Genomic DNA, 17,779 nt, shown 5'->3' with positions numbered 1-17,779 from the left:
AAGTGCTTACATTAAAAAAGAAGAGGCCGGGCGCGGTGGCTCACGCCTGTAATCCCAGCACTTTGGAGGCTGAGGCAGACGGATCATGAGGTCAGGAGATCGAGACCATCCTGACTAACACGGCGAAACCCCATCTCTACTAAAAAATACAAAAAATTAGCCGTGCGTGGTGGCGGGCGCCTGTAGTCTCAGCTACTCGGGAGGCTGAGGCAGGAGAATGGCGTGAATCCGGGAGGTGGAGCTTGCAGTGAGCCGAGATCGTGCCACTGCACTCCAGCCTGGGCGACAGAGGAGACTCCGTCTCAAAAAAAAAAAAAAAAAAAAAAAAGAAGAAGAAGAAGAAGAAAGACCTCAACTCAGTAACTGAATCTTTCACCTTAACACACTGCGGGGAAAAAGAGCAAATGAAGCCTAAATCAAGTACAGGAAAGGACACGATAAAGACATCAATGAAATAAAATGGAGAAAAACAGAGAAAATCAATAAACCAAAAGTTGGTTATTTTAAAAGACCGGCAAAATCAACAAACCTTTTTAGCTTTAGCTAGGCTGATGAAGAACAAAAGAGAGAAGTCTCCAATTACTAAAATCAAGAATGATACAGAGGACATTACTACAGACTTTTAATAGAAATAAAAAGGAATATGAGGTAAGACTGTGAACAATTGTATGCTAAAAAATTAGGCACCTAGGTGAAATAGACAAATTCCTAGAAAGAAAGAAACTGCCAACACTGACTCGTGAAGAAATAGAAAATCTGACTAGACCTATAACAGAGAGAGAATTAGTAATCAAAAAACTTTCCGCAAAGAAAAGCCCAGGACCAGGTGGCGTCACAGGTGAGTTCTACCAAATATTTGAGTAAGAATTAACACCAATCCTGCACAAACTCTTTGAAAAAATGGAAGATAAAGGAACACTTTCTAACTCGTTCTATGAGGCCAGCATTACCTTGATACCAAAACCAGGCAAAGACATCACAAGAAAACTATAGATAGACCAATAACCCATTTGAATACAAATGTAGAAACCCTGAACAAAATATGAGCATTGTTTTGGGTCCTATCCAACACCTGATATTGTTACACTTTAAAATTTTTTTGCCTGCCTAGACTGGGTGCGGTGGCTCACGCCTGTAATCCCAGCACTTTGGGAGGCTGAGGTGGGCGGATCACAAGGTCAGGAGATCAAGACCATCTTGGCCAACATGGTGAAACCCCATCTCTACTAAGATACAAAAAATTAGCCAAGCATGGTGGCATGTGCCTGTAATCCCAGCTACTTGGGAGGCTGAGGCAGGGGAATCGCTTGAACCCGGGATGCGGAGGTTGCGGTGAACTGAGATAACGCCACTGCACCCCAGCCTGGCGACAGAGCAAGACTCTGTCTCAAAAAAAAAAAAAAAGTCCGTCTGATAGGTATGAAATGATATAATATTCCTTTTATGTGCATTTTGCTGATTACTTTTGTGGTTGAACATCTTTCTGTTTCTCCCCAGTCAGCTGTACGGTTTCTTTTGTGAATTGTTGCCTGATTAGATTCTGTTGGCTTATTTTCATTTCTTCTTGATTGATATGAGTTTTTTAATCTGGCCTCTAGTCCAATGTTACATATGTTACAAATGTCTTTTATTTCTCTGTGCTTGCCTTTTAACTTTGTTTATGGCATCTTCTGACATATAGAACTTTATGTTTTAATTAGTTAATTTTTTCACCCTTTTGTGGTTCTCCCTTTTGGTATCATCTAAGAAACATTTTGTAATCCCAAGGTCATACTGATATTCTCTGGGACTCTGATATTCTCCTATTTCTTTTTCTTTTTTTTTTCCTTTTTCTTCTTTTGAGACAGGGTATCACTTTGTCACCAGGCTAGAGTGCAGTGGTGCAGTCACGGCTCACTGCAGCCTCCATCTCCTGGGCTCAAGTGATCCTCCCACCTCAGTCTCCCTTGTAGCTGGGACTATGGGCACACACCACCACTTTTTTAGAGCCAGGGTCTCGCTACATTGCCCAGGCAAGTCTCAAACTCTTGTGCTCAAGCGATCCTCCTTCCTCAGCCTCCCAAAGTGTTGGGATTTCAGGAGTGAGCCACCACGACCAGCCTGTTTTATTTTAAAGTCTTTGGTCTTTCTAGAATTGGAGAAGTGTGAGGTGTGGGGTTGGGGGTGTCTAATTTTATTATTTTACATGGAAAACAAGTGTTCCGATATATTTTGTTGAATCTGAGCAAGATTTTTCCCTTCAGTAAATATCTTTAAATGGAACCATAGAATAAAAGAGTGGGCCAGGCGCAGTGGCTCACACTTGTAATCCCAGCACTTTGGGAGGTCGAGGCAGGCAGATCACTTGAGGCCAGGAGTTCAAGACCAGCCTGGCCAACATGGCGAAATCCCGTCTCTACTAAAAATACAAAAATTAGCTGGGTGCGGTGGCAGGCGCCTGTAATCCCAGCTACTCAGGAGGCTGAGGCAGGAGAATCACTTGAATCTGGGAGGCAGAGGTTGCAGTGAGCAGAGATCACACCATTGCACTCCAGCTTGGGCGACAAGAGCAAAACTCTGACTCAAAAAAAAAAAAAAAAAAAAAGTGACCTGAGAGACAAAGGTATTCATGGACCAAATTATCGATTCACAAAATTTCACCTTGCTCTTTGATCTGTTTTAGAAGATAAACACACAGAGGTCAGAGACACCAAACAACCTCTGAAGTGTTGAGTACCTCCCAAGTGCCTTATAAATGTAGGAGAAAAAAGAAGCAACAGCACACTTCTAGAATGGGGATTGAGAGAATAGGCCATCTGCTTCCCATTAAAATTTCTCCTATACCAGCAGATAGGGAACTGCAGAGATATTTTTAGATTTGTTAAAAAAAAATTTGTCCTGAGGCAACAGCACACTCTTGGCCTTATATATTTACGTAGGAGCAGTTATATTACTAGCGTCTAAGCAACTTATTTTCTTATCTTTTTTTGTTGTTGATACTGTTTGTACACTAATAACATAGGAAGTTAAGGCTGATCTGGTTTTAGCAGCCTTTCTGTGCTAGGGCTCAGCCTAGGTGAATGACCCAGAGGTTGCTGGCCTTTAACCTGGATAGGTATGCTTTCTCTGAAGATGCAGCACAACTCAGAGCGCAATTGATTACTGGATATTTCCTCCTGTCTTGTTACCTCAGGAGGAGCTGCCTTGCCCTAGATGAGAACAGTGCCTCATTTATTATAGTTCACACCCTTTACAATTCCCTGCAGCTCGCCAGTGGAAGGCTGGGTGGCTGGGCCTTGAATCTAATATACAGGCTATCTTAGATTCAGGTCTGGTGGACAGGTTCAGAGCCAGCACTACAGAACTGCTGCCTGCTTGGGCTGACCTACATTTTCACCAGTATAGCACTCTCAGCAGTCAAGCCTCCCAGCTAGTAAGAGAAATTCAGATTCATGCATTTTTCTGGAGCTAACAGATTCAAGGGTCTATTTATTTTATTTCCTTCTGCCTATCAAGGAAAAGAAGCGGGGGTGGGGCGGGGGGATGGGATAGTACTTGCAAACCCTGCAGTTAGAGTGTTTCCAATCATTCTTTGTAGCTTCTTAGCCCACAGGACTAAAATGGGGTTTTGTGCTCAGGATCAAATTTTGTAGGCTCTGCCTCCTAAACATCTTTGTAGTCCCTCCTCTCTTCATCCTATTGCTAGTGTTTTAGCTTTTCCTTTGGGCTACTGTAGTGACTTACTATCATGTTCCTCCTTCTCTGATCTTAACCACTCTGAACTCCTTTTCATGCTGCCGCCAGAGTAGTTTTTGTAAGACATACATATGAAACCCCCCAGTTTAAAACCCTCCAATGTTTTCCTGTTATTTTTTGATTAATTCCATCCCTTAGCCTGGCATTCAAATCCCTTCACAGCCTGTCCCCCAGTCTACCTTTTTATCTTTATTTCCTGCCACTTTTCCCCACACGCAGTAAATTCCAACTGTACTTAACTATTTGCCATTTCCCTAATGTGGTATGCACTTTCATACCTTCATGCATGGAATCAGTATATATTTCTTTGTTCCTGCCCCCTCCGCACCTTGACAAACTCCTCCCATTCATTGTTCAAAGCCAACTAAAATGTTTATTTCTCTAAGAAGCCTTTCCCAACTATTCTAAACATGTTCTTCATTTCCTCCTCAGCATTCTGATAACACTTTCAGCATTCTGATTATATCTTACATATATTACTGCTAGAGATTAATTTAAATAACTGTATTATTTTCCCATTAGACTGTAAGTGCTCTGTAAAGAACCTAGCACCCTGCTTGCCACAGAGTATTTGCCAGATGCTATGATGATGATGGTGATGATGATGATGACGATGATGATGATGATGAAATCTGGATGCAGTCACTTTAGGCCTTCACTGACCACAATCACCATAGTCTTGTTATGTCAGCTTAATTATCTTTTTTTAATTGGGGAAAAACTATCAGCAGAAGAATCAACGAGGCAAGAAGAAAAATTGAATTGTTTTAAGGGAAGGGGATTTGTAAATTGAAGTCTGATCACAGGTGAGCAGTCAGGATGAGGGAAGATTGAAGGAATTGGGTCTGTTGGATTTGGACACAAGAAAATTCAGGAGGAATCATGGATATCTTTATATCTCTAGCAAGCTGTCCAGGAGGAGGGTAGACATGTTCTGTGAGGGTGGAACTAGGACCAGGAACTAGAGTGCAATGGTGCGATCTCGACTCACTGCAACCTCTGTGTCTTGGGTTCAAGCAGTTCTCCTGCCTCAGCCTCTGCACTCCAGTGGCTGAAAAAATGTTCAGGGTAAGATTCTTAATAAGTCAGATTTTTAGCTCAGAGTGAAGAATTTTCTAACTTCAGAGCTCTCCAGTCGGTGCTTTGACTCACTGAAGAGGTTCTGAGCATACCATCATTAGAAGAGTATGCTGTGGGAGGCTGAGGCAGAAGAATTGCTTGAACCGAGGAGGCAGAGGTTGCAGTGAGTTGAGATCGCACCACTGCACTCTAGATTGGGCGACAGAGCGAGACTCTGTCTCAAAAAAAAAAAAAAAAAAAAAAGAGTGGCCGGGCCTGGTAGCTCACACCTGTAAATCCCAGCACTTTGGGAGGCCGAGGTGGGTGGATCACGAGGTCAAGAGTTCAATACCAGCTTGGCCAACATGATGAAACCCCATCTCTACTAAGAATACAAAAATTAGCCAGGTGTGGTGGCATGTGCCTGTAATCCCAGCTGCTTGGGAGGCTGAGGTAGGAGAATTGCTTGAACCCAGGAGGCGGAGGTTGCAGTAAGCTGAGATAGCGCCACTGCACTCCAGCCTGGAGACAGAGCAAGACTCCGTCTTGGAAAAAAAAAAAAGTATGCTGGCAGAGGCTATGTTGCCAGTCATGTGTGCCACTATAAAGGGTATTCCTGTGCTGAGTGACAAATTGGACTCAATCACCTCTAATACCCCTTCCAACTCTATAATTCAGTGCCTGTGATACTTTTCAATAACACGACCATGACCTTTCCACTGAGTGGAAACAGTAGTTGTTGTTTTATTTCTTTTCTTAAACACAGCCATCTTTGACCAAATTGACTCTCCAGAGTAATTTCCTATTTTCCTTGGTTTTGAAGATAAAGTAAAAGAATTTTGGCAAAGTAAATGGCAGCCAAATCCAGAGATTTTCTCTGAGTAGACTCATTTTGAGGAGAGGCAGGGAGGCTGGTAGGAATGGGTTCTGTCTCCACTCTCTACTTATTAGCTCTGTAAGAGAAGTCCTAATATCCTCGTCTCTAAAATGGAACTAGTAATATATTTTGTTGACTTTGGGTAGAGATTAAATCAGATATAGAAGTGCCTAGCACAGTGGCCAGAACATAATACAGATTCAAAATTACATCCTTCCTCTTGCCCTCTTCTTTATTATCTTGAGAGAATAAAGATTTTTTTTGGTCTTGTTTTGGTTTTGATCACCCTAGGGGGTCATTTGCAGGGCAGTTTTCTTTTTAATTGTGAGCTTCAGACCTAAAATGTCTTCATTGCCTAAGTATTCTCCTGCTCACAAAGAAGTAAGCCTCTTTGTCTTTCTGAGCCAGGGAGTTTGTCTTCCTCTGGCCTTTTGATACTCTGCTATTTTTAGCTCCTAAAGGTAAAGTATTTTCAGAAATAGTCCCCTGATTTCTGTTGAAAGTAATTTCTAATTTCCATATTAATCAAAAAATAGCTTTACATTTCTTTAGTCCTAATCCTAGTACCAACAAGAGGCTTAGATTGTATTGACATCTATAAAGCAATTAAAATGTACACATCAAAATCCCAGAATACCTGATCACTACTGCAGCCTTTAGGATATAAAGGAGAAAAGCTAACTTGTGTCCATTTATTCTCTTCACTCTTGACCTTCAAAAAATACAAATACAAAAGGGGCAGGTTTGTTTCTAAGGACAAAGTGATAATTATTTGGTAGGTGTGGAAAAGGCATTGCTTTTGGGATTCCCTTCCCAATTCGACCACTGACTTGCTGAATAATCTTAACCAGAAAGTTACTTCACCTCTCAACCTCTATTTGATTAGCTATAAAATGGGAGAAATCACATTAGGATTGATTTGAGGCTCAAATGAAAAACAACTGCGAAAATATCTTTTGTATGAGAAATGAGTGAAATAGACACGGTATGTCTTTTCAAGAACTCAGTGTACAGTCATGTGTCACAAGACTGTAGAGATCCTGAGCTCAAGCAATCCTCCTACTTCAGCCTCCCAGAGTGCCGAGATTACAGGTGTGAGCCACCATGCCTGACCAGACGTAATGTATTAACAGTTATAAAACTCCTGGACTCAGGCAACGCTTGAGATCTTGTAATTAATAAATAAATAAAGAAGTAAAGTAAGAAGGGAAGGAAGGAAGGTAAGAAAAGAAGTAAGAAAGGAAGGAAAGAGAGGGAGGGAGGACCAAATAAAGCTCCCTGTAATGCTGCCATTATATAATATCTGCCAAATTCAAGTGAATTAAAAATAATTCCACTTGGAAACATTGAAGGAACATCCTATAATTGCCCCTAAAGTGAAAGGCATCTGAAATGACAAAACAGGAGTGTGATTACCTGTGGCTGCACAATTTCTCACATGAAGCTGAGTACAGATTTTGGCTATGAGACTGGATCACTTGGCTTCCCAGATTAGACCCCTGACTTTCTTCTTGAGAAGTAGCACACCTCCAGATTGCTAATTAATCGACAAGTTAGCTACCTCAGTTCTAAAATCAGAAAATGATTAGGGGGTAAAGAGATGAATTTTCTTTGGAATTGGAAAGGATTTAGGGAAAGGCATATTAACAAAGATATATTATTAAAGCTCCAGTATTTACAAATCCCAAAGAAGCTTTTAGGGATTTAGGGATTTAATCTTTGACTTTTAAAACCAGCTTTTCATTGTCAGTCAGAATACCAGTGAGCATTTAGCAACTGCAGGAAGCAGTGAGACAGGCACTTATACACTGCTAGAACAAGTACAAATTGATGGTCTTTCTAGAAAACAGTATGGCAAAGTATGTGAAGGTTCTTAGAATGTCACGTCTCTTCAAACCTCCACTATTTCCCTGAATCCCACATCTATTGCCAGGAGCTTGCAGTAGCCTCTCAGCTGATTGCTATGCTTCTCTACCCCCTTATAGTCTGTTTTCAACACATCAATCAGAGTGACCCTTTTCAAACATAAGTCAAAGCATGTTATTCTTCTGCTGAAAACCCTATGAGGTCTTCTCATTTCGCTCCGAATAGAAGTCTAAGTCCTCACAGTGGCCTGTAAAGCCCTACATGAACTGGCCAGCCCTTTACCTCTCTGACTTCCTCTACTACTACTGCCCCCTCATTTGTTCCATTCCAGCCACACTGGCCTTTTTGCTGTTCCTCCAACATTGTCCCATATGCTGTCACCTTAGGGCCTTTGCACTGACTGTTTTGTCTGAAACACTCCTTCAGCTATCTGCTTAACACTATCATTTCCTTTAAGCCTTTGCAAAAATAATACCTTCTCAATATGTCTTACTTTGATTATCATGTTTAATATTGCAGTGCCCTTACCCTCGACACTTTGGCACTTCTGGTTCCCTTTACTTTGCCCATTTTCTCTTTTCCATAGCACTGAAGACTTTATGTTTAATATTTATCCAAGGGTGCCTTCTCCCACCCTCTTAGAATATGAACTCCACAAGGGCAGGAATCTTTGTTTTGTTCACTGACAAAAGTCCCTAAACCAGTGTCTGGCACCAAGTAGATACTCAGATTGTTCGTTGTATGGATAAACTTTAAAAATAGGCCTACCCGGCCAGGCACGATAGCTCACGCCTGTAATCCCAGCACAAGGCAGGTGGATCACGAGATAAAGAGATCAAGACCATCCTGGCCAACATGGTGAAACCCCATCTCTACCAAAAATACAAAAATTAGCTGGGTGTGGTGGTATGTGCCTGTAATACCAACTACTTGGGAAGTTGAGGCAGGATAATCTCTTGAACCCGGGAGGCGGAGGTTGCAGTGAGCCAATACAGCGCCACTGCACTCCAGCCTGGCGACAGAGTGAAACTCCATCTCAAAAAAAAAAAAAAAAAAAAAAAAAAAGGGCCTACCCTTTGACCTAGAGATTTCACTTCTAGAATTCATTCCTAAAGAAATAATCAGTCAGAGATTTACTTAGGTTATTTTAGTTTGTTAGCTATTATAAAAATGAAATTTTCAAACAACTAAAACAGGCAATGGTTAAATGATGTATCTACATATGGAATATCATAAAGATATTAAAATAAGCCTTTTGAAGAATATGTAATTACATGAGGAATTGTTTATAATGTTAAAGTGAAAAAGTAGAATATATAGCTATGTATACCCCTACCTCATATCATATATAAAAATTAACTCAAAATGGATCAGTGATCTCAATATAAGCCAAAACCATAAAACTGTTAGAAGAAAACGTAAGGGTCAATCTTCATGACCTTGGATTTGGCAGTGGATTCTTAGATAGGACACCAAAAGCATAATCAACAAAAGAAAAAAATAGGTAAATTGGACTTAAATTTGATTTTTTTTTTGCATCAAAGGCATTATAAAGAAAGTAAAAAGACAATCCACAGAATGGGAGAAAATATTTGTAAGTAATACATCTGATAATGGTTTAATATTCAGAATATATAAAGAACTTCTGCAGTGTAACAGCAAAAAGACAAACCACCCAATGAAAAAATGGGAAAATGCCCTGTAATCCCAGCACTTTAGGAGGCCGAGGCAGGAAAATCACTTGAGGCCAGGAGTTTGAGACCAGTGTGGGCAACATAATGAGACCCCCGTCTCTATAAAAAAAAAAAAAAAAAAAAAGGCGGGGTGTGGTGGCATGCACCTGTAGGCCTAGCTATTCAGGAAGCTGAAGCAGGAGGATTGCTTGAGCCCAGGAGTTGGAAGCTATAGTGAGCTATGATCCTGCCATTATACTCCATCCTGGGTAATAGAACAAGACCCTGTCTCTAAAAAATAAACAAATAATTGTTTTATTTTATTTTTATTATTATTTTTAGATGGAGTCTCACTCTGTCACCAGGCTGGAGTGCAGTGGCGTCATCACGGCTCACTGCAGCCCCAGCCTCCCAAGTAGCTGGGACTACAGGCACACGCTACCACACCCAGCTAATTTTTATTATTTTTTTAGTAGAGACGGGGTTTCACCTTGTTAGGCTGGTCTCGATCTCTTGACTTTGTGATCCGCCCGTCTCAGCCTCCCAAAGTGCTGGGATTACAGGCATGAGCCACTGCGCCCGGCCCAATAATTGTATTTTTAAATGGGAAAATGATTTGGATAGACATTTCTCCAGAGAGGATATACAGATAGCCAATAAGTACATGAAAAATGCTCAATATTGTTAGTCGTTAGGGAAATGCAAATCAAAACCACACTAAGATCCCACTTCACACTTACTATAGGATGGCTATAATAATAATAATAATAACAATAATAATAGTAATAAAACAAGGGTTGTTGAGGATGTAGAGCAATTTGAACTCTCATGCATTGCTGGAGGGAATGTAAAATAGTACAGACATTGTGAAAAACAGTTTGGTGGTTCCTTAAAAAGCTAAACATAGAATTACCATATGACCCAACAATTCTACTACTTGGTATGTATCCCAAAGATTTGAAAACAGGTACTCAAACAGATACTTACATGTCATTGTTTATTGTACCATTATTCACAATAGCCAAAAGGTAGAAACAACCTGGGCGTCCCTCAACAGATGAATGGATAAAGAAAGTCTGGCATATACACAGTGGAATATTATTCAGCCATAAAGAAGAAGGAAGTTTTGGTACATGCTACAACATGGATGAACCTTAAACACATTATGCTAAGTGAAAGAAGCCAGACACAAAAGGACAAATAGTGTATGATTCCACTTACATAAAATAATTACATAAAATAGGCAAATTCAGAGAGACAGAAAGTAGATTAGAGGTTACCAGGCTGAGTATTGGGGGATGTATTGTTAATGGTTACAGAGTTTCTGTTTGGGATGATGAAAATGTCTTGGAAACAAATAGTGATGATAGTTGCATAACATTTTAAATGTCATTAATGTTACTGAATTACATATTTAAAAATGGTTAAATTGCAAATTTTATATTACATGTATTTTACCATGATAAAAAAAATTTCAAAAAATCCCCCAAACTGAATATAGTATACTGTAGTGAGCTGGAGCTGGTTTGTGTAAGCTCTTGAGAGCTGATTGTGGGCACTTCTTCCGAACTACTCATTCAGTGATGTTGATAGCATCAAATTGGTCATAGTGGAAGCATTTATGCCATGGCAGTTGGCAAATGCTGCAAAGTAGCTCTCATTTCCAACCCCTTCGAGCCCGTTGTTAAATATTTACCAGCACACCACTGAATATATGTATATAAAAATGTGTAGAAAGCCATCTGGAAAGATAGATGCCAAACTGTTAATGGTGTTACTTCTGGGGAGGAGAGTAGTGTGGCAGGAATGTGAAAGTAAACTTGAACATAAAAAGTGTAAACTTCAATGTTGCTTCCATTTTTTTTGGCGGGGGGTTGTGGGGGGCGGCAGATGGAGTCTTGCTCTGTCGCCCAGGCTAGAGTGCAGCGGCATGATCTCAGCTCACTGCAACCTCCGCCTCCCGAGTTCAAGTGACTTTCCTGCCTCAGTCCCCATAGCAGCTGGGACCACAGGTGCCCACCACAACGCCTGGCTAATTTTTGTATTTTTAGTAGAGACGGGGTTTCACCATCTTGGCCAGGCTGGTCTTGAACTCCTGACCTCGTGATCCACCCGCCTCAGCCTCCCAAAGTGCTGGGATTACAGGCATGAGCCACCGTGCCCGACCACTTACTTTTTTTTTTTTTAATAGTGAGCATATAGAATATTTCTTGTATCGCTTTTAAAAAATAGACCAAAAAGTCTGCATATATTGGGATTTTGGTATTGGTAACTTTTCTCTTGAGAGGCTGAAAGCTGGTCACATATATTATCTGGAATAGCCCATGGAGAGACTGAATGCCAAACCTAGGGCTTGGATTCTATTTCCTCAAAAATCTGGGTGTTTTTTGTTTTGTTTTGTTTTGTTTTGTTTTGTTTTGCCTAACTAAATAAGCCTTTTCCTATCTCTCTGTAGGTTACCCCACAGCCTATCCAGCAGCTGCCCCTGCCTACAATCCCAGCCTGTACCCCACCAATAGTCCCAGTTATGCTCCAGGTAAGGAGGAAATGGGACAGCAGTGGCGAATGGAGTGGGAAGGGGGACTCTATTTGGGAGAAGCAAAACCACTTGCTGGCCTTTTCCTGTTCTTGATTGCTCCGGGCCCAGCCTCTCCAGGCTCGATTTTCCTGGGAGTCCCTTCTGGGAACTGGGACAATCAGCCTCAGGGTAGGGGTGGGAATAGAATCTCCTCCACTCTGTCTGGGACTTAAGGTTGGCTCATCTGTCCTATGCTGGAATGTCTGAGACCTGCATCCTCCTCATAGAACCTTTTCTACTCTCCCAAGCGATGTCCAAATTCATTCTTTGCTCAGTTTTCCCTGAGGCTGCCACTGGGACACACACACACCTTGGGACACACACACCTTGGGACACACACACACCCACACACCCCTTGGGACACACACACACACACACACACACACACACACACACATGCTCTTGCCACCAGAGGGTAAAGAGATGGTTTTCAAGCTGAGATAAGCTACTTGTTTTTCAAAAATAATAAAGGCCCAACACTCAGATTGAGGTTGAAATGGGTTTGAAAATGTTGAAAAGGTTTATTCCATTTTGGGCTTGGATCATTGCAGCGGTCTTAGTTCTGATCTTAACACTCATGCTCAGCTGGTGTTCTAATACTCAAGAGCAGGAGAAAGAGTATGGGCTCTGTGGTTAGAAAGTCCTGGGTTTGAATCCTGATTACCCAACTCACTAGTTGTAAGGCCTTGGGCAAGTCACCTCACCTCTCTAAGATTCAAATATGACTACCTGCCTCAGGGTTGTGGATGGTTTTATGTAAGTTCCATTTACTCAATAAGTATTTGTTGAATGTCTTCCATACTGGAATAGAAAAATTAAAAGATGCCATCTTTGCCTGCCTGAAGTAGCTCCCATTTGGGAGCCTGGCATATAAACTCATTGCGGTACTAATGTGCTAAGTATTGTAAAAAGGAATACATATAAGGGAAGGAGGAGGAACAACGGTCTGCCTGGGGGTGAAAGTGTAGGGGAGGCTTCAGAGAGTGGAGAACAACAGAGATTTGAAGAAGTAGAAGCTGTTCTTTAAGCACACAGAGGAATAGTGGGCATTCCAGGCAGAGTAGAAGATGGGCAGAGGCTTAGAGATGTGAGAACATGACACTGTGAGGAACGTAGAAGTAGGGGAGTGGCTAAACTGTGAGCAGCTAGATGAATCTGAACTATAGATATACAAGGGCTGATTTGGAGAGGCCTTGAATGTCTTGATAATACCCCCCCATTTTCTTGTTTAGCACTTATCATTGTAGAATTAGAAAGCTTCAAAAGACCTTAGAGATAGTCCAGTTCAACCTTTTCTCTTGAAAAAGGAGAATCAAAAAGCAGTGTTTTGTCCCAAGTTACCCAGTGAGTCAGCAGCCGCATATGGACTAGAATCTTTGGCAGATCTCCTGACTCTCGTCCTATGCTTTTCTCTGCCAATATAGTATTTATTCTACTGTCATTCTCTTTCTTGGGGCTTACTTAAAGGAGAAAAGAATACAGGTTGTCTGAAGACCTAGATTTGAGTCCTCACTGTGTCATTTCCTAGATTCGCAACCTTAGAGTCACCTGACCTATCTGAACCTCATTTCCCCCATCTCTAAGTAGGAATCATGTCATAATTATACACACACACCAAGAAGTTATCAGACAGCCCCTGTTTTTTTGGACAAACAAGAACTATTTTATGTAAATAGGCGATGGTATCCCCTAAGGTGCTTACATAGATGTGTCATTTCACAGACATTTTGACCCACCCTGTTATGCCCAAGATACTTTGGAAGACCCTGTAGATGATTCAAACTTGAGGAAGCTGTAGTCATTGCCTTTGGAAGGCTTATGAAGGGAGCAGTGACACATGGGCTAAAGTTCTATAATGGTATCTCAGCATTGGTTTTATATTTACCTTTAGTCAATATGACATATAATATTTTCCCTAAGATCTATGATAGAAGGCAAAAACAATAAAAGCTACAGAAATTCTCTCTGATAATCAAATTTGGTAAGTTCTATCTTAACTACAATGGCTTTGAGGATCATGTGTATCATGATATATAAATGACTTAAATTTAAGTGCTATGAGATCTGTGAATTGACTTTGTAAACTGTCTAGAAACAAAATGAGTTGTTGCAAAAGGTCAAGTAAGATCAAGAGTGAAGAAGATTCATTGTCTTTCTAGTCAGGAGGCCATCAGTGGCCTCATTGGAAGCATTGTCACTGAAGTGGTGAGGCTAGAAACCAGAGTGCAGTGAATCAGGAGTGAAGAAGTAGATTTAGCATATATAGCCTATTCTTACTAGAAGCTTAGCTACCAGGAAAGGAAAAACAAAAGGACACTGACTACAAGTGAATATAGGGTTGAAGGAAGGTTTTCTCAGGTGTGAGTCTGGGGTACTGATAGGAAGGTGCAAGTGGAGAGGACAAGTCAGAGATACAGGAGAGGTGGTGCCAATCAGAGCCGGGCCTCCACAGAGGCTGCTGTAGGGGTGGGAAATCTGGAGCTCAGTTCTCTTCTTTGGTTTGGGAAGTTGAGTAGCAGGTGGAGACAGGGTGCTTCACGCAGGAGAGCAACTAAAGAAAAGACTAAAGGAAAGGTCACAGGTAGATGTGCTTAGAATAAATTGCCCAGTGGAAAGTGGAGAATTCTCATCTAATGACCTTGATTTGCTGAGACAGAGGGGAGTAGAGATCAAGGAGGGTTCTTAACCAGGGAGATCAGGATGTGAGAGCCTCACAGGAAGGAGTAGGACTGGAAACTACCAAAAGATAACAGAGCAGGGTCACACTGGGGGCCCATCTGAATGGTGGAGGCTGTGAATTTGTCCAGGCTCTCATCCCCAGCACTGGGCTATTTTCTCATAATGTTCAGCACCTCTGGTGATAGACTGTGGGATTGTTTCAGGATCAGTTTGCCAATAAGTGGAAAGACATGGAATAAATAGCTACTATTTATTGAATGTTTTCTATGTGTCAGGAACTATTTGAAGTTCTTTATCTATATTAGCTTGTTGCATATTGCAATAAACTTTTGAGGTTGGTACTCTTATTATCCCCATTTCCGAAATGGGAAAACTAAAGCTTAGAGAAGTTACATAACTAGCCCAAAGATCCAAGCCCCAGCACCCTGCCACTGTGCTGCATGAGCTCTTAACTGCTACATTGTAGTTGCATCAGTGGGCCAGAGAGAAATTAAGGCGTTAGACTGGCTAAAGAGGGAAAGGAGTGCAGATAGGAGGAGGCTGAAACTGTAGGGGAAAAAAAGAGATTGAGATTGAGTACATCCTGGCATGTATATTCAGCTTTAATTTTAAAACAAGCAAAAAGTAAGCCCTCATCTAACTTGATTTTCCCCAATTTTGTTTTTAAAAGTTAACATATTTCCAGGCTGGGTGCGGTGGCTCACACCTGTAATCTCAGCACTTTGGGAGGCCGAGGCAGGTGGATCACGAGGTCAGGAGATAGAGACCATCCTGGCTAACACCGTGAAACGCTGTCTCTACTAAAAATACAAAAAATTAGCCAGGCGTGGTGGCACGTGCCTGTAATACCAGCTACTCGGGAGGCTGAGGCAGGAGAATTGCTTGAACCCGGGAGGCGGAGGTTGCAGTGAGCCAAGATCACGCCACTGCACTCCATCCTGGGCCGACAGAGTGAGACTCCATCTCAAAAAAAATAAATAAATAAAACATATTTCCAAACAAAAAATAAGCCCTCATCTAACTTGATTGTCCCCAATTTTGTTTTTAAAAGTCAACATATTTCTACTAAAGTCACCCAGACTATTTTCTCAAAAACAGACAAAAATCCACAAGAGAGGGTAGCATTAGAGTATTGTATTTAAAGGCCCCAAACTCGGAGTTGAAAGACATAGATTGTAGCACTAACTTTGCTTTTGATTTTGGTGCAACCTTGGGAAGATCCCTTTCCCTTTGAGTTACACACACACACACACACACACACACACACACACACACTCGGAGTTGAAAGACCTAGATTGTAGCACTAACTTTGCTTCTGATTTTGGTGTAACCTTGGGAAGATCCCTTTCCTTTTGAGTTACTTACACACACACACACACACACACACACACACACACACACACACAGCATATTTTGGAATGCTGGCCTCTGGATTCACAGTGCAGATTTCCTGACTGGGGGACTTCCAACTTCCTACCATGGAGAAGCTGGCTCAAGGTCAGAAAGGACAGTGTAGGTTACTCTCACCTTCCTGCCAGAGCCAGCCATTTGTGATGCAGAGAGGTGCCTTCAGAAGGAACCAGGCTCTTAGGTTTAAATTTCTTTCAGCTGCTTTAAGGAGACCCAGAAGTTGCTTGAGAGAGAGCTATTTTTAGCAGCTCTGAGTACCCTGAGATGTCATCTGTCCAAGATGCAGGGAAACATTTCACTCTTTTCATTGGTTCTGAAAGCAATGTGGGTATTTGGAGCTTTTTCCCAAGCTCTTAATGATTTCAGGGATCTTATTTAAGAACTCTTTGGCCCCACAAGAGGTAGGAGCCAATCAAGACTTGGCTTTCAGAATCGAGGGACCTATTAATGGTAATCTGGCTTGAAAATAAATGAAGGGACGGATAAACAGGTTAACTAATACAGATAAAATAACCTCCTCATGAGAATCTGTTGACAAAACATTTTCCCCATTGTCTCATTTGATTTCATTGCATCCCTATAAAGTACAAATACATTATTCCCATTTTACGTACAACAAACTTGGAGAAGGGTAGGGAAAAGGAATTTGTGCTTTCTGAACAGCTGCCCTGTTCCAAGCCCTGCACAAGTCATGTTACAAACATTCATTTTTACCTTAGTCTTGTAAGTTGGGGCTTCTTGCCTCCAACTTTGTTCAAACAGGTTAGATAAGTTGCCCAAAGTTATACAGCTAAAAACCAGTAGATTTGGGAGGGCAAGGCAGGGGGATCCCTTGAGGCCAAAGGTCAAGACCAGCCTGGGCAACATGATAAGACCCTGTCTCTACAAAAAATTAAATTTAAAAAAACAGGCAGACTTGGTGGCATGCACCTGTAGTCTCAGTTACTTAGGAGGCTGAGACAGAAGGATCACTTGAGCCCAGGAGCCGGAGGCTGCATTGAGCTATCATTGCACCACTGCATTCCAGCCTGGGCAACAAAGTGAGACACTGTCTCCAAAAAAGGCAGTATAGCTGGGATTCAAACCCAACTTGTCCGACCCCACAACGTGTGCTCCTTCTATAGCACCACAGTGACCCAGAGGCTTCAGGGATGGAGTGCCTCTGCACTGGTCCTATCTCTTAGACGTTTTACAGACAGCTCTTTAGAGGCCAAAGATGGTGATATTGTCTCTGAACCTTCACTTCCTAGCATATGTGAAATCCCTCTGCAGTTCCTGGGAGAACTGAAATGTATTCTTATAACAGACAAGCAAAAAGCAGGAACTTGGGCTTGTTCACATCCGGCAGCTCTGGGTCAGATGTCTGGAAGACACTGTGGCATCCAGGGAGGGGCTCTCTGCATTGAATGGACTTTCCCAGATGACAAGTCTGTCACCCTCTCTAGGGTAAAGGTGTTTTACATCTTTATTTACTGCTTTTGTGAAGCTGGGGGGAAACTGCTATTGCAAAACAAAGTCTGTTTATGTAACTGCAATGTATACAACTTTGCACAAATTCTTAGTGGTAATTTCAACTAACATTTCTATCCAACAGAGTTTCAGTTCCTGCATTCAGCTTATGGTAGGAAAGCTATTTTTCCTCATCTGTATTACAGTCTATGAATGTGTTCTCTTGTAACAATGGTAGATCCCCTCTCCTCTCCTCCCCAAATCCCATCCCCTAGGCTTGGGCTCCCCCCAGGTGGCTCAGCAGCAGTTCCTAAAGCATGCAGGAACATGTCTGATGGTGCAAAAATCATGGGTTGGAGACACACATGAACCGTCCCTAGGGCAGCAGCAAAGGTCATGGCACTAAAAGGCGTCTCTCACCCTAACCTGGCTGCCGAATTCAAACAAACAAAT

At 41.8% G+C, this 17,779-nt stretch overlaps 1 protein-coding gene across 3 annotated transcripts in view; it reads left to right on the top strand.

The window, feature by feature from the left end:
* FAM168A (family with sequence similarity 168 member A) overlaps positions 1–17,779 on the top strand; it is a 200,123-nt gene that overhangs the window by 158,385 nt on the left and 23,959 nt on the right. For 2 of the 3 annotated variants that reach the window (XM_055356768.2, XM_031015968.3), the window contains exons 3-4: positions 11,666–11,746; positions 17,472–17,498. In XM_055356768.2, the coding sequence (XP_055212743.1) occupies positions 11,666–11,746; positions 17,472–17,498 (108 nt within the window). The remainder of the gene's footprint in view (positions 1–11,665; positions 11,747–17,471; positions 17,499–17,779) is intronic. The other variant, XM_031015970.3, reaches the window with a different exon arrangement.

The sequence above is a fragment of the Gorilla gorilla genome, chromosome 9 (assembly GCF_029281585.2).
Source record: "Gorilla gorilla gorilla isolate KB3781 chromosome 9, NHGRI_mGorGor1-v2.1_pri, whole genome shotgun sequence".
Classification (NCBI taxonomy): Eukaryota; Metazoa; Chordata; class Mammalia; order Primates; family Hominidae; genus Gorilla; species Gorilla gorilla.
Note: the sequence above shows the minus strand (reverse complement) of the source record. Positions and strands in the feature narration are given on the sequence as shown.